The following is a 22,595-nucleotide window of genomic DNA, read 5'->3' as shown; positions in this document are numbered from 1 at the left end:
CTGTGGATTAAAATTAGACCATCAGCAAAACTGGCCTATGCAAATACGGATCAAATGCTGCCGGTTAATCTTTTGGATACTAACGCTGGGGCTTTGAGAATTTACCATGTTTCAGACACTGATCTGAGCACTTCTAAGGATAAAGCCCTTGGACCCTCACAACAATCCCGATAAGGAACAGGTTATTTTCCCCATTCGCAGGTGAATGTGTGAGAGCATGCAACTTAACCAAATCCGTAGATCTAAGCGGCAGACAGGGCCACAGCTGGCCTGTGTGAATCCTTGTAGAACTGGCATAAGACACCTGTTCCTTGTGGAGGCTGCAAGGATCAAGGATTTGTGACGGGGGCCTTGGGCTGGGTGCCAACCCACCCCATCTCTTGGCCTAGAATCCACCCAAACCCTACATGGCCACCGTGGTGGCAGAGGTGGGATGGGAACCCAGGCTGAGTCTGCAGTCTGTGCATGTAACAGAGACACAATCCTGCCTCTGGGAGCTTACTCCTGCGCACTCTGTCCCTGAGCTGAGAGCAAAGCTGGGAGAAGTGACGCTGCCTTGTTGGGTTGCTCAGGAGAGTTCACCAACACATCGAGACCCCAAGGGCAACTTTAGGAGGATTTGAGCACAACCAGCCAACAAACACCGCCAACACTCGAGTTTTTATCTCCTGAATTTTTCTGAGTGCTCTACCCGAATTCTTTCCCTTCCTCTGCCCCAGAAATTAGAAGCGATTCTTCTCCCATTTTATAGATGGGAAAACTGCGGCTCAGGGAAATTAAGCAACTTGGCTGAAGTCATACAGCGGAGCAAGCTGTGACTCACCAAAGCCCACTCGTTCTCAGAGCCACCTCCCTAATTAAGATGTCACTGGTGAAGTCGCCCTTACCACCCCCTACTGGGGGCGGGAGGTGTTACGCGCGAGGACTCCATTTGCACTTTATATCCGCTCTGACGTGTTGGGCACCCAAGCAGGAGCGTGACACATTCCCAGAGGGGGCGCTGGTCCTAGGGGTGATGGCTGGGAGGTTGCCCCACCCTCAGGAATCAGAGCAAAGTGGAATGTGACCTGTGCTCTGTGAGCCGCACGTCTGCAGGGCCGCGCTTTCTCAAGCGCGTTTGACAGCCGTGCGGTTCCCTGCGATGTTAACACGTCTCGAAAAATATTCACAGTCACCTCTCATTTGTGAAGCACTGGGCTGCCAGGGTGAGCTTTCCTTTCTCCACTGCAGGACTTCGGGGAACCTTCCCTCCCCTGCTCTACACGGCAGACTCGCCGCACACTGTATTGCTTTAATTACCAGGAACCAGGCCGTGTAAGGCGCACCATTCACCCGGTAACTGTCTTCCCAGCCGTCAGACACGTTCACATTTAACATACAGTCGCGCGCAGCGTGACGACTTGCCTGTCAAAGACGGACCACGTATATGATGATGATGATCCCAGAAGATACGTCACTGAGCCACCCTTGCCTTAGCTGTGTCAGCACGCTCCGCTGATATTACACAATGACAACCTAGTGGATGGAACATACGTCTCTCTCTCTCTCTCTGCCTTCCATATACTTTCAGATAAATAAATAAATCTTTAAAAAGACATATAATATATAACCAGGCAGACAAAAGGAACTTAAACAAATTAGAAAATCGCCATTTCCACACATATATAACTCACAGATACATTTCATTTACTTTTCCCTCGGCTTCTGACGTTTTCCTCACTGAAGCTGTTCCAAAACCCCTCCCATGTCACACTGGGGAGAATTTTCTAGGACATCCGGCCCACTAGGACTTTCTTTCTCTTTCTGCTGCCTGCTCTTTCCAGCTCTCTGATGGGTGTTTCTTCTGTGCCACCCACCTCTCCTGTCTAACTCTCTCTACTCCTTCTCCAGAGGTGCAGGGGCAGAGGAGAGGAGACTCTGAGTGTCAGATAAAATCCCCGGTGCGGGGTGTGGAGAGAGCAGGCAGTCATGTACATAAATCTTATCCATCATCTTCCCGCCCAGCACACACAAATAGCAGAGTATAGAGTTCCTTGGTAGAACTGGCCCTACATGAAGAAGCATCTCATCCAACTGACCCTTAACACATATTTACTGAAATATAACTTACTGGTCACTTGACTTTTCTGATCACCAAATTTCTCTTCTGAAAATAAATGGAAAAATGAATAATATGACTAAGGAATAAATGAATGAATGACACTGTGGCTGCTGTGGCCAGCTGGCTAACAGGGTGGATGTGCACTCTCTTTACCTCCCAGAGTATGGATTCCTGCTGAGAATTAGCTGCCAAGTTCATGGACTACATTTCCCAGTCCCCCTTGTAGCTAGGTGGGACCATGTGACAAGCCCTCACCAATAGGGCTGTGAGGCTAAGTAAGGCTTGCTATTGGCAAAGCATTTACATATCAGATGCTCAGTCATCCACAGTCTCTCCCCTTTCCCCTGTCCCTCTCCTTCTGTAGCCTGCACTGGCTGGATAACTGAGTTCCAAGGTGACATCACAGTCTCAAGATAGTGGAGTCACAGAATAGAAGGCATTCGATCACCCTATCAGCCACCTGAAGAGCCACCAGCCAGGAACATCCATGGCATATTTCTGTGAATGGGAGACCACGATTACTGGGTAAAGTCCATGAAATTGTGGCACAGGGATGGGCCCTTGGTGCAATGGTTAAGACACACATTAAGATGCCTGAATTCCAGATTGGGGTGCCTGGATTCATGTCCTAGCTCCCTTCCCCACTCCAGTTTTCTTAGATTCCCCCCAGGGGTGTTTGCTCAAGTGTTTGTGTCCCTGCCACCCACCTAGAAGATCCTGATTGAGTTCCTGGCTCCCAGGCACTGGGGGAGAGTGAACCAGCATATGGGAGATCTCTGTCTCTCAGAAACTGCTGGAGGGTGGTTGCAGTAGTTAATTTGTCCTGGGCCATTCACCTCCTTCTTGGAGTTGTCATGTAGTGTGAGGGTAGTGGCTTGAATGGAAATCCCCAGAAAGAAATCCATGACCAAATCCCTGGAACTTGTGAATAAGATCTTAGTAGGAAAAAGAATCTTGGCAGATGCAATTAAATTAGGGAGCTTGAGGTCATCTCAGGTCACCTGGCTGGGCCCCAAATCTGACTATGAATGGCTCTGGGAGAGGCTGAAGAGGAGATGACACTGACAGAAAAGAAGGAGGCCGAATGGAGACAGGCAGAGATGGGAGTGGAATGGTCACATGCCAGGGACCTGCAGGAGCTCACGGAGCTGCAGGAGGCCAGGAAGGGTTCTCCCCTCAGAGCCATCCAAGGGAGCATGGCCCCGTCCACAGCTTGATTTTGAACTTTGGGCCTTCATTAATGTGAGAGAATAGATTTCTATTATTTTAAATCATGTGGTTTGTGGTAATTTGTGAAAGCAAAGGAAGGCACTCAGTGGATAGGAAATTCTAAAATAAAACAGGGACCAGTGTTGTGGCACAGCAGGTTAAGCCACTGCCCACAATGCCAGCATCCCATATGAGTGCTGGTTCAAGTCCCAGCTGCTCCACTTCTAATCCCTGTCAGTGCACTTGGGAAAGTAGCAGGAGATGGCCTGCGTGCTTGGTTCCCTGCTTTCCATGTTGGAGTTCCAGGCTCCTGGCTTCGGGCTGGCCCAGCCCCAACCATCGAGGCCATCTGGGGATTGAAATAGCAGATGGAAGACCTCTCTCTCCCTCTCTGCATTTCAGCCTTTCAGGTAAATAATCTTTTAAAAAGATAAAATACAACAACATTTTTTGCCTCTCCACTTCCCTCCTTAGAGACAGCATCTTCTGGGAGATGGTGCCCCTGGAGAGAAGGCACAAATCAAATCTGCTTTGTTAACTCTCTGAGAAAATTCTGGTGACATTTGCAATAATATTTGTACTGAGAGTAAATGCGGACTTGGAGCTTTGGGGGAATAATCTTATTATTTATGGATGACACACACACATTTTCATTAATGTGTTACAAAAAGTATTAAAAAGCTTCTCTCTGCAGTGTCTTTTTGGAAAAAAAATCCTTTTTTTTTTTTTTTTTTTCTGCTTGAGAGAAACAGAGAGAAACTCCCATAGGTTGTTTCATTCCCCAGATGCCCACAACAGCAAATCCAAAGCCAGAAGCTGGGGACTTAATTCACGTCTCCTACATGGGGGGCAGGAGAAAAACTGCTCTGGGCCATCGACCCTGCTTCTCAGAGCCTGCATTCGCAGGGAGCTGAAATCAGGAGTAGAGCAGGCCTGGCACCCAGGCTCCCTGACATGGGGTGCAGGTGTCCCAGTGTCGTAAATGTGCCAAATGTCTGTCCCTGCAGTTGTCTCTTTTAAATGGCTGCAGCAGGTGGCTCCTGGGACTGCCACCCTGTGAGCTGAGGAAGAACCAACCTCATTCCCAAGGTTCTGGTTCAGAATGAGTTGTTGGCTCGGAGTTGGCCAAGACTGTTGGGAGGGCCATTTTGAGACCTAACCCTGGCTGAGGTCTAAGAGAGGGTGTTGGAAAAACCCTCTCAGCTCCTGCTGACCGATGCTGTGATGTGGCCAACACAGGGGAGGTTAAGGGCTGAAGGTTAAGGGCTCCTGTACCCCAAGAGGTTCCCCAAGTCGAATGTGGCTTCTTACATTGAGACAGATTCAGAATAAACATTAGCTCTCCACTCATACTGTCTGCATTTCAAGTGTTCCGTTGACGTATGTGGCTAGTGGCTGCCATGTTGGACAGCTCAAAGTTATAGAACATTTCCACCATCATAGAACATTCCGTTAAACTACGCTGCTCAGGCAGCAAGAAGTAAGTTTCAACTTTGTAAGTTACCATCACCGACCTTGGTACATTTACAAGGGTACTTCAAAAAGTTCATGGAAAATAGAACCAAAAATAAGTTTTATTTTGATGCAAAAAATTTTCAACTCCATGCATAGTTTTTCATACTCACTTACATGATCTTTTTGAAATACCCTTGTATCTGATGAGTCATTATAGATACATGAAACATCACTTTGTAAAACAATATCACAGAAATGAGAAAGCATTTCTATTTAAAAGTAGAACATATATAAAGTTATACAGTATATTCCTAAATTTGTTTTCAGAAAGCCCTTGTATCTATCTTTAGAATATTATCCACCAATAATATAACAGTGCTTTCCTTGGGATGCTGGACTTTGATTGGTTTCTGCTCTCTTTTTACTTTTTTGGGCTTTCAAATTCTCTACAACTTGCCTCAATCAAGTTGTGACTAGAAGACACTATGCATGCAGAAAGTTGTAGTCTTATATGATATCTCAGAGCCCTTTGAGGGCTGACACTCTATGACAGCAAAGGATTTGAGAGCAGAGCCTGTTTATAGCCTTGTAGGGAGATTGGGAGGGACCTGGGCAGGCGTCATTTAGCTCTCGGACCCTGTTCTGGCAAGATACCCACGAAAGTGGCTGGTGAAGATGGAGGCCCTGAATCTTGCCAGAGAAGGGGGCTAGTCATTTGCTCCAATTGCACACATGAGACGTGCAATAAACACATGCTAAATGACCAAGTGAATGAATCCATGAGTTCACCATGTGCCAGGCACGGTGAGAATTGTTTTCTTCCTTTGAAACTTTAAAAAAGGAAATTTGGGACAAATATGAGGGCTTTTCTCCAAGCTCATGGAAATGCATATTTTGAGAAAACTCTTCATGGATTAAATTTTTTGCATCAGATTATATTCATATTAGCATCTTATAACACATCTGAATGGGCTCTAGTTTGCGATACTAAGAAGGACGAGACATTAATTTGAGAACAGCCCCTACTGGAGGAACATGAATTCTGCTAAAATTGAACCAAGAACAAAAATCTACTTTATGCTGAAGTTTGGAAAAACAGTGAAATCATTGGTGCTTTTGAAGGGTTTATGGGAACAATACTCCAAATCAATCAGTGGTTTACAAAGGGATAACCCATTTTAGGAAGGGCTGAGACAATATTAAAGGTCAAGCCTCTGGTGGCAGATCATCCACCTCAATTTGGGAGGAAAAATTAATCTTGTTCATGCCCTAATTGGAGAGGACCAGCAATTAACAGCAGAAACAATAGCCAACACCTGCGTGTCTCATCGGCTTCTTCATATACAATTCTGACTAACTACACAGTAGACTTTCTGTTCAAATGAGGCCAAAACAGTCGTACCTGGGTCAGCTAAGGGCAAAAGCAGAGAGTCCCAGGGAAATTTCAAACACGTGAGATCAAGATCCTGAAGCATTTCTTTCAAGAATTATAACAAGAAATAGAGCACGGTTTACCAGTACCGCCCTGAAGGCAAGGCACAACAAAAGCAATGGCTGCCAAGAGATCAAAGTGGGCCTATGAAAGCCACAGTGGATAGGTCCACAGCAAAGGTCATGGCACCAATCTGGGGGATGCTCAAGACATTTGGCTTATTTATATTCTGGAGGGCCAAAGAAAAGCAACGTTTGCTCACTATAAGTGTGCTTTGGAAAAGTAACCAAAGAAAAATAGAGCAGAACAATGCCCAGGAAAACTTCACCTGAGAGTCCTTCTCCCTCGTGACAATGCTCCTGCTCACTCTTGTTAACAAATGGGACATTTGGGGGCCAGCGCTGTGGCATAACAGGTGGGGCTACCGCCCGCAGTGTCGGCATCCCACGTGGTGCCAGTTGGAGTCTCGGCTGCTCCACTTCCAATCCAGCTCTCTGCTATGGCCTAGGAAAGCAGTGGAAGATGATCCAGGTCCTTGGGCCCTTGCACCAATGTGGGAGACCAGGAGGAAGCTCCTGGCTTCGAATCGGTGCAACACCTGCCATTGTGGCCATCTGGGGAGTGAGCCAGCAGATGTAAGACCTCTCTCTCTCTCTCTCTCTCTCTGTGCCTCTGCCTCTCTGTAATTCTGCCTTTCAAATAATAATAAATTGTTTAAAAAAATGGGAAATTTGTGAGAATTTTGGTGAGAAATCATTGGGCATCCACCATACAGTCCTGATTGGACTCCTTCTGACTTCTTTCTGTAATTAGTCATATTTTTAAAGGCACCATCTTTCTTCAGTTAGTGAAGTAAGAATGTCTGCATTCATGTGTTAGATTCTCCGGGATCTCAGTTCTTTAGGGATGGTTTAAACGACTGGTATCATTGCTTACAAGAATATCTTCTATTTGATGGAACTGTGTTTGGAAATACTTTATATATGGTATTGTATCTTTTAATTGCATTTTTCTATGACTGTTTTTGAAGTCCATTTGTAAAATACTTTTCTTTCCATATGTATAAGAAGGACTGTTCAATCCTGCTAAGAATTTAAGGAAAGCAAATTAAAGCTGGGATGAAAGATTTTCCCCCCAGCCAATAAGCACACATTCTAAATTTAATAGTGTCAACTACAGTCCTCCCTCAGCACCCAAGGAGGATTGATGCCGGAACCACTTGTGGAAACCAAAATTCACAGATGTTCAAATCCCTTAGATGAGTATAAAACGGCATAGTATTTGCATAGAACCCACACACATCCTCTTGTATACTTTAAATCATCTCTAGATAGCTTAGAATACCTAATACATGTAAATACTATGTAAATAGTTGTTAAGCTGCGTTCTTTAGGGAATAATGACAGGAAAAATCCTGCACATGCTCAGTACGGGTGCATTTTTTCCCTTGGATATTTTCAATTCTCTCTTGGTTGAATCCATGGACACAGAACTTATGGATCTACGGGGCTGACTGTTAGAAGATGCCTGGAATCAGTCATCCTCATTCATCAGCTGTGAGACTGTGGATTGGATAAACATTCTGGGGAAAAGTGTGCAATGTGTATCATGATTTTATAGAAGTGGAAACCATTGGCCCTAGACTTTTGACTTGGAGGTCTGATCCTTATTGTAGGGAAATAATTAGAAATGTACAGCTATCTTACACAGGGAATATTAATGAAACATTGCTTATGTATCCTGAGTTTCCTCAGCTTTCTCCGGCCTGAGGCTACAAACGAGCAATCTTAACTTGGAGGTACAAACGTTTTGGCTCAGGGGCCCTAAATGTACAGCTTTCAGCCCACCACCCGTATCTTCCTGGCAGCTGGCAGGGAGTCTCCCATGTGATGAGGCCCTCTTTGCACTGCTTTGCTTGTTGGTTCTCCTGCACCAAAGCTGCGTCCCATCTGTAGAGAGAGGGGCTGACATCTGGGACGTCCCTCCAGACCACTCTTCAGCCCACTGCGTGCCCTGAGCGACAAACTCCTCGCTCCCAGCTGGATTTAGCCAAGGAGAATGAGGCCTCCAAAGAAGGGTCCCACGCAAGTGAGGTCGGCTGTTCGGGCACAGCTCCCTCCCTGAGCGACTCCCCAGGCTGGGGTGTCCTCTCTCCTGGAGACGCCTCTGCTTCCCCCCCAGCCTAGCCCCTCATGCATTGTACTCTCCCTACTGCTTCTTCCACACTCTTCACACCTAACACCCCCTCAGGTTGCCCCATTCAAGTGCCCCTTCTGAAGTGGTGCAGGCAAAACAGGAAAATGCAAACAAAAGGCCAGATTTGTGATGCTTGTGGATGTTCACAGCGTAAGCAGGGATTTTGAGCTCCTGATGGTTTAACAGCAGGCCTGCAGAGGCTCTCAGCAAGTCAGGATGAACCTGCTCCGGCACACCAAGGCCCCCTCCCCCAACTGATCTGGAGTCCTGGCCCCGAATTCTGCTGCACCTGCCTTTGGGGCCACTGCCCAAGGCAAGAGCCAAGCAGAAGTGGAGAGAACCACATTGTGATCACACTGCTTGTTCTGAGTGCCAAAAGCCCTCAGAGCTGGCTCCCAACATGTGTATGTATGAGTATATGAATGAATGTATATGTGTGTGTGTGTGCGTGTGCGCGTGTGTGTCTTGGGCCAGGGCAGAGCTAGGAAATCACCCCCTGTTGCCACCCTCTTTCATTTCTGTAACTCTTCATCTCTGTCCCCAGGTTAGTCCTGAGCTCTGTCCTTAGAGACCCCGTGTTCCTTGCATCTGTCAATTGCTGAGAATGACAGCTGGATGTGGGTGCTGGCAGGAGTGGAGGGGGAGATGAGAGACAGGTCCTCTGATCAGCGGATGCAACACTGATTTCTGTTAAACACAAACCAGCAACCAAGCAAGCACCGTTCCTAGCTGTTCAACAACACGGCTTTGATGAGATTTATTACAGCTTAGCCGTAAATGGAAACTACAATCTCCCTAGAACAAGGTTTTATGACATAAGAAAGTGATTGCAATACTGTTACAATAGAAACCCCAACTAAACTGCAGCACCAGCAAAGCTCCAAGAGTCAGTGTTTATGTCTCTGGGTGCTGGAGCTGTGACGGTGAATAAGAAGAGCTATGATTCAAACGTGACCAAGAGCTGTGCTCTGGTGGGGGTGGTGGGCGGGGGGCATGTTAGTAGAAGATGGAGATAAATCGAGGTAGAATCACCAGGGAGAGGAAGCGTGCTGGGGAGCTGCATGCAGTGGCTCTGAGCGTGCTGAACCAGAGCACTGACCTGGCCCAGGAGGCGACCAAAGGGGCTAAGGGGACAGGAGGTGAGGCACAGCACCCAGGACCCAGTCCCATGGAAGAGGAAGCCAGAGTCAGGAAGCACGCACTGTGGAAGGAGCAGCTCGGGTCCCTGTTGAGTGTTTGCAAGGACACGCGCCACTCTGAGCAGCGTTTCTCCCAGGAGGTAGCATCCTGCCTCATCTGCCCCCGTACCTACGCACGGAGCAGCGTTTCCACGGATCCGCAAGAGAGGGTGGAACAAGGGGACTCGCCTGCACAGGAGGCCAGCTGCGCGCTGCATTTAGTGACACCTCTCCTCGCTCCCAAGAGGAAGAACAAGCTGCTTACAACTATGTTAGCAATATGGGAGGCTAAAATACTTTGTCAGATGGTGACCAGAGTCAGATGGAGAGGGGGGAGCACCCTTACTGTGTGCTTTGGCCTGTCTGGGCTCGCCATTTAGTTCTGTTGAAAAGATTTATTTATTTATTTATTTATTTTGAAAGCGTTACAGAGAGAGACAGATCTTCCATCTGTTGATTCCACAATGGCCACTGCTGGGCCAGGCCAAAGACAAGAGCCAGGAACAACATCCGGAACTCCTACGTGGGTGGCAGGAATCCAAACATTGAGCCATCTTCTGCTGCTTTCCTCAGGCCATTAGCAGGGAGCTGGATTGGAAGTGGAGCAGCCGGTTCTCAAACCAACGCCCATATGGGATGCTTGTGGGATGCTAGCTTAGCAAGTGGCAGCTTTACCTGCTATGCCATAGCACTGGCCCTGCCATTTAGTTCTGACACTGACATTGAATTTTGTTGTTACACTTGGTTTTCCAAAATTTAGGGAAAAAAATCTTCCATTGTTATTTTCTCTGCCCTTTATTGCAATAGTCTCCCATTATACATAGCAGGGGGAGTGTACATTCTGAGACACCCCCCCCATTTCCTCCTGAAAATGAGGGAGGAGAGAAACGAACCTTTTACACACTATGTTTTATCCTATGCACATGAGAGTCTTATGATAAAGTTTAATTATACATTAGGCACAGTAAGGGAGTAGCAATAATAACTCCTAATAAAATAGAATAATTATAACAATAGATGGTAATAAACATGATTTAAAATGTATAATTGTTTCTTTCTGGAATGACTCTGTACTCTCCCTTGAAGTGCATTTTCTTTTCTGTTTTGCATTTTTGCAACTTTAGAAATCTAAATCCCCTCCCCACAGGGAAAGGGCCCCTTTTTGCTCAGCTCTGCACAGTGAGGCATTCGGAGTCTGCACAGCAGGTGCACAAACGGCTATAAACCAGTCACTTCCCCAGGACAGAGGGTGACTTGCACGCTCTGCCCGGCACTCAGAGTGCCACACACCCTGCATGGGTCCAAGACGCAGTTGCCAATATGATTTATGGGAGTTATTTTCCCAAGTGTCGGCAGAGACTAGATATTGATTCAAAAGGGCTTAAGTGGCTGTATAACCCAGGAAGGGACAGAGACCGAGAACAGGATGTGTGCAGCAGCTGGAACGGACGTCACAAGAATCCCTGATCTTCTGGAAAACTGCTTCCAAGGGAGCCGTGGGGGGGTACAGGGACAGGGCAGGGCAGTGGAGTCACTGGGTTTAAATTCAGGCTCCATCGTGTCCCATACTAGGGCTGTGGACTTGGGCACATCACATGGCCTGATATGTTCTCAGAAAGAACTAGACATTTTGTGGAAAGGAAGGTACTCACGGGTGTGTGTGTGTGTGTGTGTGTGTGTGTAGAGCAGACCCCTGTGTCTGTGGGGCATGTGTTCTGAGATCCCCAGTGGTTGCCTGAGAGCATGGAAGGAACTGAACCCAAAGTAATACTGTGTTTTTCCTATCTGTACTAACTTTTGATAAAGTTTAATTTATAAACTAGACACAATAAAAGATTAATAGCAATGGTTACTAATAAAATAGAACACATTTATGCTGTAATAAAAGTTATTTATAACTTATGCATTGTTTATTTCTGGAATATTTGATGTAATATTTTGAGACCATGGTTGACCCTGGGTAACTGAAACCACAGGAAGTGAAGTCGTGGAGGGGAGGGAGCTGACTGCCCAGGTATGTGCATGTGAACATGCACATATTCCTATAGGTGTACATGTATGCAGATGTGTGCAGCTCATGCTCTAGCATGTCATAGAAACTCCATGAACAAAAGTACTCTCCCATTTGTGCATAGCATGTGGCCTGATAGAGAGGTAGATACAGCATTTCAGAACTACCCCCTGTTCTGCACAGTAATCTCAGTTCTGTCATTCTCCCTGAGTCAACCCTGCCACTACGACCAGCACCAGTAACAGTTCCTCTTTCAAACCACTTATAACCCGTTCCGGCTGCCTAGGACTGCATAACAAATAGCCAAAAACGTAGAGGCATGGAACATCCATTTATTCTGCTCATGGTTTTGTGGATTGGGAATTCAGAGATAGCCCAGAGACGCTGGCTTGTCTGTGCTCTGTGGTCTGTGAGGCCTCAGCTGGGAGACTCAACGGCTGGGGGCTGGAACCATCTGCAGGTTCACTCACTCCCAAGTCTGGTGAGAAATGCCAGCTTCTGGCTGAGACCCAAACTGAGGCTGTCGGGCGGGACACGTGGCCTCCACTTCCTGCCGTCTTTGACTGCTTCCAAGGGAAATGTCCCGAGAGTGCATCCCTGCTTATGACCTTGGAAGCTGGGCTGTGTCACTACCACCACATTCTGTGGACAAGGAAGCCACAAAGCTCCGCCCAGGCTGAAGGAAAGGCCACCCATAGGTGCCCTGGAGGGGGCAGTGCTGAGCTCACAGGACGGGCTGCAGGTTGGCATGGGCATATTTAGAAACACCAGCTCCAACCCACAGATGAGGCCGCTCATTCCTCTGAATCTCTCATTCCTCCAAAAACACTGCAGGTGTAGACAGAATGATCTCCATGTTAGGGATGAGGCACTGAGGCTCAGAGAGGCGACGTAACTTACCTTGGGCAACTTATTCATTCTGTCTGAATGTCAGTTAACCCCTCTGTAAAATGGGTCCAAACCGCCCCCTGCCCGGGTACAGAAGCGGCCTGGGCTTTGTGATCGGGAAGGACCAGCTTGGCAGGCGCTCTGGCCGGCAGGACACAGTAACCTTAGACGTGGTACTTGTAGGCCCCGAACCTGTTTCTATTTCCTGCTTGGGTCACTGGGGTCCAGTGACCATCTGGATTCTTACGCAAGGCCCAGCAGGTGGGCTCACTGAGCTTCAGTCCCCACAACTTCCGCTTGACAGATGACAGAACAGGGAGGTCTGGATCACGGGGTGCCCGCGGTGTCTGTGCTCACCCATCTTACTGACAGGAGCGATTCTCCGCTGGGAGGCCTGGGAGGCCTGGGAGGCCCTGGCCCAGCAGCTATCCCCGCCCATGGCTGGCTGGAAGCACCTACAGAGCTCAGTGCTCTCAGCTTCAGCCAGGCTGGTTCTTAGAAAGTGAGTTCTCTCCCCTTACCCTAAATCTCCTCATCTCTAACTCTCACCGCTACAGGGAGCAAAGGCAATTTTTAAATTAAATTTTATTTTATTTATTTGAAAGGCAAAGGAAGACAGAGATGACCCCCCCCCCAAATGACCTCAAGCACTGGAGCTGGGCCTGGCCAAAGCCAGGAGCCTAGAACTCTAGCTGGGTCTCCCATGTGGGTGCAGGGGCCCAAACACTTGCGCCATCTGCTGCCGCTTTCCCTGGTGCATTAACAGGGAGCTGGTTCTCCTATGGCCTGGCTCTGCTATGGCCTTCACCCATGTGGGCGACCCGGAAGAAGCTCCTGGCTCCTGACTCCTAATTAGCCCAGCTCCGATTGTTGGGGCCATTTGTGGAGTGAACCAGCAGACAGAAGACCTCTCTCTCTTTCTCTGCCTCTGCCTCTCTGTAACTCTGTCTTTCAAATAAATAAATATATCTTAAAACTAAACTAAACTAAACTAAACTAAACTAAACAAAAACCAGGGAGCTGGATCAGAAGAACAGCAGCTGGGACTTAACCCGGTGCTCATGTGGGATGCTGGCATCCCAGACAGTGGCTCCACCCACTGGGCCAGAACACGCACCCACAAATCAACCTTCCAAATCCCAATAACCCAGGGGAGGAATCAGGTTCAGAGAAGTGCCACCACTTTCCCAGGGCCACACAGTGTGAAAGGATCAAGGCAGGAGGGGGCAGCTGGCCCACAGGAATGTGCCCAGGGTTGGTGACCAACCCAGCCCCTCCCCTTCAACTCCTCCTCCCTCCCCTAGGCCAACAGGAGAAAACCATTTCCTATTCCTGGCTTCTCTGCCAGCCCAGAGAGACTGATGAAGAAGAAAAGTTTCCAAATATACCAGGGTGGGCTTTTCTGGTTTCTGAGCGCTGTTGCTGTCTGCTGTTCGACATCTGTGTCCCCTGAGACGCTGGGAAATGCAGGTGCAGGGGCCCGGGCAGCAGCTGCCGTGTCCGGGCTGGGTCCCCGCCATCTCCTCAGTCTGTTTCCTCGGGCTGTGTGCTCGCGCTTGACCATGTTTGGGCATGGAGGCTCGTCCCAGATGGGGACCCAAGGCTGCTTCCCTGGAGACGGGCTGGGAGGCCAAACTTCCTGCTAGCACCGCCGGGGCCTCTTTTGGGGTGGGGGCTGGGGGTCAGGAAGAAAGAAACCCTCTGCTTGCCGAAGACCCCTCGAGGCACTGGGAGCCTGTGAGTAACGCATCCCAGAGCACAGGGAAGGGGGTGCAGGGGAGCCCTTGAGAAGCAGCTGAGGTGGGGCAGGGAGGGGCGGGTGGCGGAGCCCCTTCCTCTCTGGGTGCTGCCCACCAGGATTCTGGGCTCAGAGGCTGTGGCTCTGCCCTGGCCCCAGGTCCCCGTGGCCAGAGTGGCCAGAGGGCAGCAGTCTGAGATCAGGACCAGCCCTGCTGTTTGTCCCCAGGGGAGGGCTAGGGTAATACATGGACATGGCAGAAACGCGCCAGGCTTTTGCCCCCAACTTCAAGGGTTTCCTGTGTTAATAACAGTAGCTGATTTTCACGGAGGGCTGGTGCAGGGCCAGGCCCCGGGAGACCCGTGTGCGAGGATGCACCGTCTGATCTTTATCAGAACTCTCCGAGGCAGGTAGCAGTGTTTGCTCGTGTGTCAGTCACGTGGTTGTAAAGTGGCAAAGCCAGGATTTGATGCCATGTCTGGTGACCTCAGAATCCCTCTGTCCCGTACCCCACCAAACCTTAAAACCTGTACTATCTTCCCTGCCCTTCTAAGGAGTGGATGTCTGCCCAACTGTCTGATCCATGGGACTCTCCAGAATCCTGTCTTCCTTTGCCTGTCTACATCCTTCCTACATCCAACACATAGCCTTTCCAGTGGTGTACAGTTATTCAGCAACTCTCAAAACTGGGAAGTTCCTCTTAGAGTCTAACTGAACTCTCCCCTGTTATGGCTGAAACTCATTTCTTCCTGTCCCGGCTCCAGGGGTATATTGAAAGTTTCCATCCCTCCTCCTGTCTGAATGTTTTCATATAGATATGCAACAGTGCCCGAGTCTTATATCTAACTAGAGCCTGACACACCGTCCCAGGAGGTCTCATCAGCAGTCTCCAAACTCACTGGCCAGGCACAGGCAGAAATCCCATCAGAGCACCGTGGACAGGTGGGACCTGAACAAGCCCACAGGGTTCCGGACTCCTCGGTGGCAAGGAAGCCTCCTAATTTCCCAGGATGGGTAGAAATGTAATTCCAGCATTTCCCAGCCTTTCCCAGCCTTTCCCAGCCTTTCCTAGCCTCAGGAGTGTCAGGGGAGGGGGAGGCACACCCCTGGGGGGCGGGGCTGCTCAGCCAGAAGGAGCCCATGCCAAGAGAAACCCCCATACTACCCTCCAACCTCCCTGGGGAGAAGGAGCTCAGTGTGGGTTCTCGGCCTCGCCCTCCAGGGTGGGTTCCCTCTGGGCCGCAAGTGATTTGGGTCCCTTAGTCCCTGGTGCCGCGACCCCTGGGAACACCAGGGAACTGAGGTGTTGTGGGCTTTTGCCCACCTCCAGACCATCCTGTGGCTTTACCTGTAAATAGGTGGCCGGGCTCATGAAATCCGCATCAGGTACCAGGTAGAAAACCGTGTGCCTCTCCCATTCCCACAAGATGTTGGGTAGAAGGCCAGGGGTGAGAGCATGGACAAGAACATCATTCTTTGCCAGGGGAAACTTTCGCTCGCTGGTCACTTGGCAATGTCTCTGTTAGAATGTAGGAGCACCCCACCTCCTGGAGAGCCCCAAGGAGGGAGAAACAGTTGCCATTGGCTGTCATCTCTGTCAGTCAAGGGGTCGGGGTGGGCAAGCTCACAGGGAGTGGGGGACTGAGTTCTCTTCTGGTGCCTGACTGTGGCTCTGCTCTTTAGGACAGAGTGGCTGGGCCTGCTGGGCAGGTGTGGGAGCCTAGGACCTCTGATGCGACAGTGGGAAATAAAGCACCTTGCTGAAAATCCTTTGGGACTAATGCCTGTCTCCCAGACACTCACTAAGTTATAAAAAAACAATGCACTTATTGCTTTGGGATGTGGACAGGTGAAAAAGTCCCTCCTGATATCTGGCTACAATTTCTCCTAAAGCAGGGAGTTCCCAACCAAAGGGTCCCAGGGCCCTGGTATTTTTGGTAGAAATGGTCTCTGATGGCCTTAACTGAGAAAAAAAAAAAAAAGTAACAACAGAGAAATTCAATGGAAGGCTCTGGGGCAGTCCCCAGAGCGTGTGGAAAACCCCAGGAGGCCACAGCTAGGCAGCCATGTGGCTCCGGGTGGCACCTACATGGGGGAGCTGTTCCTTGGAGACCCTTGGTCAAGATGCAAACTCTGGAGGGTTCTTCCTGGGAGGTGGGGGGAGGGAGGGAATCTGCAGGGGAAGCGGGGAGACGCCTAGATGGAAGACAGCGGCTGCAGCCACAGAAGGCAGAAAACAACTCCCTCCCAGCCCCATTCTGCTCTGGCTCAGGCTGTCTTCCAGTCCTGAAGCAGGACGTTAGTCACTGAGGGCCCCCAACGCCTTCTTCCTGTGCTGGAAGGCGGAGCCGGCCCCTGCAGCGATCCGGAGCTGGGAAACCCGCCCCAGGGCCTGCTGCCCTCAGCCCAGCCTGCCTTGCCTCAGGACTCTTTCTTGGCAGAAAGGTGAAATGCACCAAGCTTCTCTGTAAGAGTCCCAGGCGCAGGCGCAGGCGCAGGCGCAGGGTGATACGGATCTGCAGCTCACTTGCTGTGTTAACTTCCTGTGGTCTCGTGCATGACGGTCTCAAGCAAGAGCACTCTACTGTCTCTCCAATCTGGAGTCTGGAAGTCCAAAGCCCCCGGGGGTCTGCAGGGCTGTGCCTCTGTAGAGGTTGGGGGCGGTGACCCAGGGCTCCTCTTCCCTCCAGCTTCTGTCTCCCTGGTCCTATCTCCTTCTCTTCTTCTATGTCTAATCTCCCCTGTGCCTCACCTCTGTTGAGACTCCTTGTGGTCACATTGAAGGGCTAAATGGATTATCTGAGAATCTCTTTTTAGATCAAGATCCTTCATGTAATCACCTTTGCAAAGGCGTTGCCATGGAAAGTGACACTTATAGATTCCAGGGATTACAGCAGGGACATCTTGGCATGTGAGCCTATCACATGCTGGGTGACCTCAGGCAGCTCACTTTCCCCCTCTGAGTCATAGGTCCCATATCTGTAGGATGAACATGATGACAGTTGTCCCTCGTGAGTGACTGGGGGTCAACAAAAAACCCTGTGGGTGCTGCCAAGCTACATATGTAAATAGCAGTGTGGTTGGTGTTTAAGTCACCTCCCTTCTTACCTGTCCTACTCTCCAAGGGTCACCTGTTGCCTGTGCTGATTACACTTCTATTTGCCTTTGTGGTCCTAGAAATGACCGCTGTCCCCAGTGGGCATGGGGAAGAAGTTGGTGATGGCCCAGAAGCGAGGAGAGACTAGAGCCCTTTGCCTGGGTGTGGCCATGGTGATGTGTGCTGTCATCACCTACTACATCCTGGGAACGACTATGCTGCCCCTCTACCAGAAAAGGTACCGAACTGCTGGCCGGTTCCCCATCCCACCCTGCCCCACCCCACCCCACGGCCTTGGCTCTCCCCTAAGGTTTTGGGGTCTACAGAGGACTTCAGCCTTCTACCTACCCCTCCCCTGACTGTCGCTAGGCAGGGCAGTCAAGATAATCCTCATTCTTGAATTCAGGTGAACAAGTGCAAGGAGGCTAGGCTGGACTGAGCCTGCCTGGGTTAGGCCTAGCTGATAAGATATGCAAGGTGCCCTGCTCACAAAAACAGCCAAGGATGGGATCAGGCACTTCAGTGTGAATTTGCTCCAGCAGGAATCAGCATCACAGGCTTCGATAGCTCCCCTCAGGAAAAAAAAAAAAAAAAAAAAAAAAACCAGCAGGAGGGCAGATGGGGAGCTCGCTACCTCATTGATCACCCCCATTGCGAGTCTGGGCTTTTCTGCTAAGTGGGAAGTGTCTGCACGGAGCCAGCGTCTGCTTCCCTGGAACTCCGCTCGGGAATCTTAGGGAACATTCCTTGCACTGCTTATGCACATTGTCACCCACCCGAGGAATTCCTGATTTGTGTTCTGTTAGGGATAAACATGCTCGGTACTCTCAGGCCGTCCTTAGGAGAGGACTTAGACCCATCCTCTAAGCCTGTTCCAGCCGCCAGCAGCCCCCTCGCGCCTGGTGATGCGTCTCCGGCAGGATAAATGGGAGATGAGTCACAGGTGATGTGCCGATGTGTTGCTGAGCCTGGGAGCTCTCCCAGGCCCGTGCTGTCTTCACTTTTTACAGCCCTGGAGCTGGTCCAGGCTGGAATCTTACCCTAGCAAGGCGCTGCTCAGAGCAGCCCTGTGCCTCCCATACCTTATGTCCTGACTACACCCCGTCCCGCCCTCTCCCCCACCCAGCATGAATCAAGCCCTTCCTGCATCTGTTCTTTTTAGGAGAAAGAGCACAGACTCTGAAGCCATCCAGACTTAGCCTCAGGTGCTGTGTGGCCTTGGAAAAGTCACTTGACATTCCTGAGCTCCTCTTGCAACTCTGTAAAGGAAGATGATTGGGCGAGGAGATCTAGGGCCTGCCAGCTCATCAGATTCACGCTGGAAAGCTTTTAAGAACTACCAGGGCCTGGGCCCCACCACCTGAGAAGTTCTGATTCACTTGATCCAGGGTGTGGCTTGGTCATGAGAATCGCTTGAAAAGCGCGCCAGGTTTTGGGGTGGATGAAAACCATCTATGCAGACGGTGTCCAATGCCCATTTTCAGCTCTGGGATTCTGACTCGGATTCCTCCCCAGGCCCAGGGACCCTGGGCTCCCCAGTGCTGGGTGCTTATAGTAAGATGAGGGTCTCAATACGGGGGCTCTTTAAGGCTCCCAGGGGATTGAGGATTCAAACTGGGTGCTCTGTGTGTCACCCTGGTTCTGATGTGCGTGGGCGCACGTGTGTGTGTGGTCTCCCCAGCGTGTGGACCCAGGAATCCTTGTGTCGGCTGATTGAGACCAACATCAGGGACCAGGAGGAGCTGGAGGGCAAGAAGGTGCCGCAGTACCCATGCCTGTGGGTCAATGTGTCAGCCGTGGGCAAGTGGGCTGTGCTGTACCACACGGAGGAGACTCGGGACCGGAATCAGCAGGTACCGACCCAGGGGCACAGACGCACATCCCTCGATCCCTGACAGGTGTATGGGCTTGTCCCCACCTGTCCAAGTCCCCAGGACTGAGGAAGATGACCCCCCCCCCTTGTGTCTCACAACGGGTAGTGAAGTCATTACTGTTCCACTAGACAGGCACCCTCCCAAGCCCATTCAACAAGGTTCAGAGAGGTTGAGGCAGTTGTCGAGGTCACACAGCTCAAAACTGGTGGTTGAATCTAGGCCTGCCTGGCTCTGGGACCACATTTTTACTAAGTGGGCAAGGTTTCCCAAGGTCATGGTCAGAAGCATGGAGGAAACTTGGGCCAGACCTCCAGCTGTTAGCTCAGAACACTGATCACACGCTCCTGAAAACCCTGCATTGCCCAGACCTCTGAATGCCAGGTTCCTGGGGAGCCAGCTTCTCCCCAGCCCCACCTGCACCCTGGTTGGAAGCGCACCTACATCTGGATGCATGCCCCGCCCCATTTCTAGGCTGCCAGAGTGTGATACAGCAACCTCTGCACTGCTGGACTGAACGCTGTTGGGGGCAGGCAGTTTTGGGGTGGGTGGCCTCATTCAAGTTCAGGGAGTCTGCAGCCTGGGGAGAAGCCAGCTCAACACTGGTCATTTGGGTCTCATGTTTGCGCACTTGATCTTGGACATGACCTCATTAGGGCAGCTGTCCTAATGAGCTTGTAGGAATCACCTGACTCCTGGGCCGCATCTCAACCACTCAGAGTAGGAACCTGTGCCGATGGGCAGCCCTCCAGGTGTGCTGCTGTGGGGGATGAGAGGACCACACTTGCAGAATATCTCCCAGCAGCTCACACAAGTAACACGGAGGCCTCCTAGCACAGAGCAGAGACAAAACCGGGCTGTCCACTGGGTGCCTTCTTTGCAGAACTTTCTAGCTGGGCCTTGTCTGATCGGTGTTGGAATTGAATGGGCCACCCTCTGCCTACACAGACTTCTTCTCAACATGTTCTCCCAGTGTCAAACACCGGCTTCCCAGTGGATATTGTTTGGCTTGTGTAAGATTAGACCTCAAAGGGATTTCAATTTGAATGTTTGCCAATATTTTTAATTTGCAAGAGTTCACATTCAAATCTGATTTTCTTCATCCAGAGAGAGGGGTGACTGCCAGTGTGGGTGCAGCTGGCTCTTTCCCTTGTACCAGGCCCCCTTACTCCCTCACAATTCTTCCTGGCACCAAGGCAAGAGTCATTTGGCACCTGTCATCCTATGGCTTGGCCTATTACACTTGCTGATATCACCTACATGAGCCCTGAATTTACATACAACTCCTACTGGGCCTGTGCCACTCATTGGCCTCCTTAGCCAGTTATGTTTGAAGTCTTTAATAATACCCTTTGGAAGTGATATTGTTATTAACCTATTTAAGGAAGTAAGGTAGCAAGGCTCAGAATAGATGAGCAATTTACTATGCCAATAGAAGCAGGGCCAGGAGCCCAACTGGGGCCCTGCATCCAGGTGGGCAGCTCCAGGACCACCAGCCACGCACACAGCATTGAGTAACTGTGCTCTCTGGGACTAGGCAGTGTTCAGACAGAAGCCCTGACTCCTCTCCAGGTGCCCAGCCCCAAAGCTGGCCTTTTTCTTTAGTCCCCTCCAAAACCCTGTCTCCTGAGCCCTCGGATGCAGGGACTTGCAACCCACAGGTGCTATTACTTCTCCCCCCAACAGTGCTCCTACATCCCAGGCAGCCTGGACAACTACCAGATGGCCCTGGCCGACGTGGAGAAGGTCAGAGCCAAATTCCACGAGCGCCAGGTTTTCTACTGCTTCTCCACGACGCAGGAGAACGAGACCAGCGTCCTGTATCAGCGTCTGTACGGGCCCCAGGCCCTCCTCGCCTCCCTCTTCTGGCCCACCTTCCTGCTCACCGGTGGCCTCCTCATTATTGCCATGGTGAAGATCAACCGGTCCCTCTCCATCCTGGCGGCCCAGAAGTAGACTCATTCCTGCCCCTCCAGGGGTGGGACTGCTCCCCACCTGCCGGACGGGCCTCCTTCCCCCGCCCCCCTCTCCAGCTCATCCTGCCTCCTGCTTCATGGTTGACCTTTGGGAAATCCCTTAGTTAAAGTCATTTCTGACTCAAGAATGTACAATGGCTCCCCACGGCCTTGCTGGACACAAGGCCAGCTGGTTACAGCTCTCTGATGCCTGTTTCCACTCAGCTGACGCATACCTGATTCCTATGGTGTCACCACAGCGAGGATTGTCACCTCTGTCCCGTGTTCTCCTGCTGCCTCAGAGGACTGCCTCGCCCACCCGGGCAGCCGTCCTTGGCAGACTGCAGTCCTTTATTTGCATTTCACAATAAAAACAACAGCTCTCATTTCTAGAGCACATTTAGAAGAATGTTTTTTTAAAGAGTCATAGATGCTATGTACAGTGTTTTATTCGAATATTAACAAACACAGTCATTCTTCAATACCCACGAGGAATTGGTTCTGAGATTCCCTGTGGATTTTAAAATCCATGGATGTTCAAGTCCCTTCTATAAAATGGCATTGGACTTGTATAGAACCTGCACACATCCTCCTGTGTGTTTTAAATAATCTCTAGATGATTGTAATACTGAATACAAAGTAAATGCTGTGTAATAATTGTTGTACTGCATTGTTTAGGGAATAATGATAAGAAAAAATTTTACAGATATTCAGTACAGATGCAATTTTTTCCCAAATATTTTCTTTTTTTTTTCTTTTTTTTTTTTTTTTTTGACAGGCAGAGTGGACAGTGAGAGAGAGAGACAGAGAGAAAGGTCTTCCTTTTGCCGTTGGTTCACCCTCCAATGGCCGCCGCGACCGGCGCGCTGCGGCCGGCGCACCGCGCTGATCCGATGGCAGGAGCCAGGAGCCAGGTACTTATCCTGGTCTCCCATGGGGTGCAGGGCCCAAGCACTTGGGCCATCCTCCACTGCACTCCCTGGCCACAGCAGAGGGCTGGCCTGGAAGAGGGGCAACCGGGACAGAATCCGGCGCCCCGACCGGGACTAGAACGCGGTGTGCCGGCGCCGCTAGGCGGAGGATTAGCCTAGTGAGCCGCGGCGCCGGCCCCCAAATATTTTCAATCTGTGGTCGTGTCTGCAAAATAACCAAAGACTGTAACAAAATGTAAAAAACATTTCAAAACGTTAACTGTGTGGTGGTGGTGAATTCTAATTTTCTTTTTTGTTTCCCTTTTTATTTCTGGACTTTTCTAAATTTTCTACCATGAGAAGCTTGTGTTGCATTTTGTTTTTAATCAGAAAAGCAACAGAAAAAAAAAAAAAAAAAAAAAAAGGCCGGCGCCGCGGCTCACCAGGCTAATCCTCCACCTTGCAGCGCCAGCACACCGGGTTCTAGTCCCTGTCGGGGTGCCGGATTCTGTCCCGGTTACCCCTCTTCCGGCAAACTCTTTGCTGTGGCCAG

The 22,595-nt window shown here is 50.2% G+C and overlaps 2 protein-coding genes and 1 long non-coding RNA gene across 6 annotated transcripts in view; 1 reads left to right on the top strand and 2 right to left on the bottom strand.

Moving 5' to 3' along the window:
• Positions 1–2,480, bottom strand: part of LOC103347961 (uncharacterized) — a 31,423-nt gene extending 28,943 nt beyond the window's left edge. The window contains exons 1-3 of one of the 2 annotated variants that reach the window (XR_011389897.1): positions 2,255–2,480; positions 2,111–2,146; positions 1,405–1,515 (exon numbers count right to left, since the gene is read on the bottom strand). This is a non-coding gene — a long non-coding RNA (uncharacterized lncRNA). The remainder of the gene's footprint in view (positions 1–1,404; positions 1,516–2,110; positions 2,147–2,254) is intronic. The other variant, XR_011389896.1, reaches the window with a different exon arrangement.
• The window catches only part of KCNIP1 (potassium voltage-gated channel interacting protein 1), a 331,932-nt gene that overhangs the window by 284,098 nt on the left and 25,239 nt on the right, over positions 1–22,595 (bottom strand). The window lies entirely within an intron of this gene.
• Positions 2,527–21,530, top strand: KCNMB1 (potassium calcium-activated channel subfamily M regulatory beta subunit 1). Of its 3 annotated transcripts, none has more exons than XM_051843258.2 (4): positions 2,527–2,626; positions 17,386–17,543; positions 18,987–19,158; positions 20,863–21,530. In XM_051843258.2, the coding sequence occupies exons 2-4, from the start codon at positions 17,410–17,412 to the stop codon at positions 21,130–21,132; spliced, it is 576 nt and encodes a 191-aa protein (XP_051699218.1). In that variant the 5' UTR covers positions 2,527–2,626; positions 17,386–17,409; the 3' UTR covers positions 21,133–21,530.

This window comes from Oryctolagus cuniculus, chromosome 6, assembly GCF_964237555.1.
Source record: "Oryctolagus cuniculus chromosome 6, mOryCun1.1, whole genome shotgun sequence".
NCBI classification, from domain to species: domain Eukaryota; kingdom Metazoa; phylum Chordata; class Mammalia; order Lagomorpha; family Leporidae; genus Oryctolagus; species Oryctolagus cuniculus.
This window is presented reverse-complemented; position numbering and strand designations above follow the sequence as displayed.

Coding starts and splice junctions, on each gene's coding strand:
- KCNMB1 (XM_070074980.1), top strand. CDS start 18,760: ATGCAGACGGTGTCCAATGCCCATTTTCAGCTCTGGGATTCTGACTCG. Junction 19,159..20,862: donor CTCGGGACCGGAATCAGCAG/GTACCGACCCAG, acceptor TCCCCCCAACAG/TGCTCCTACATCCCAGGCAG.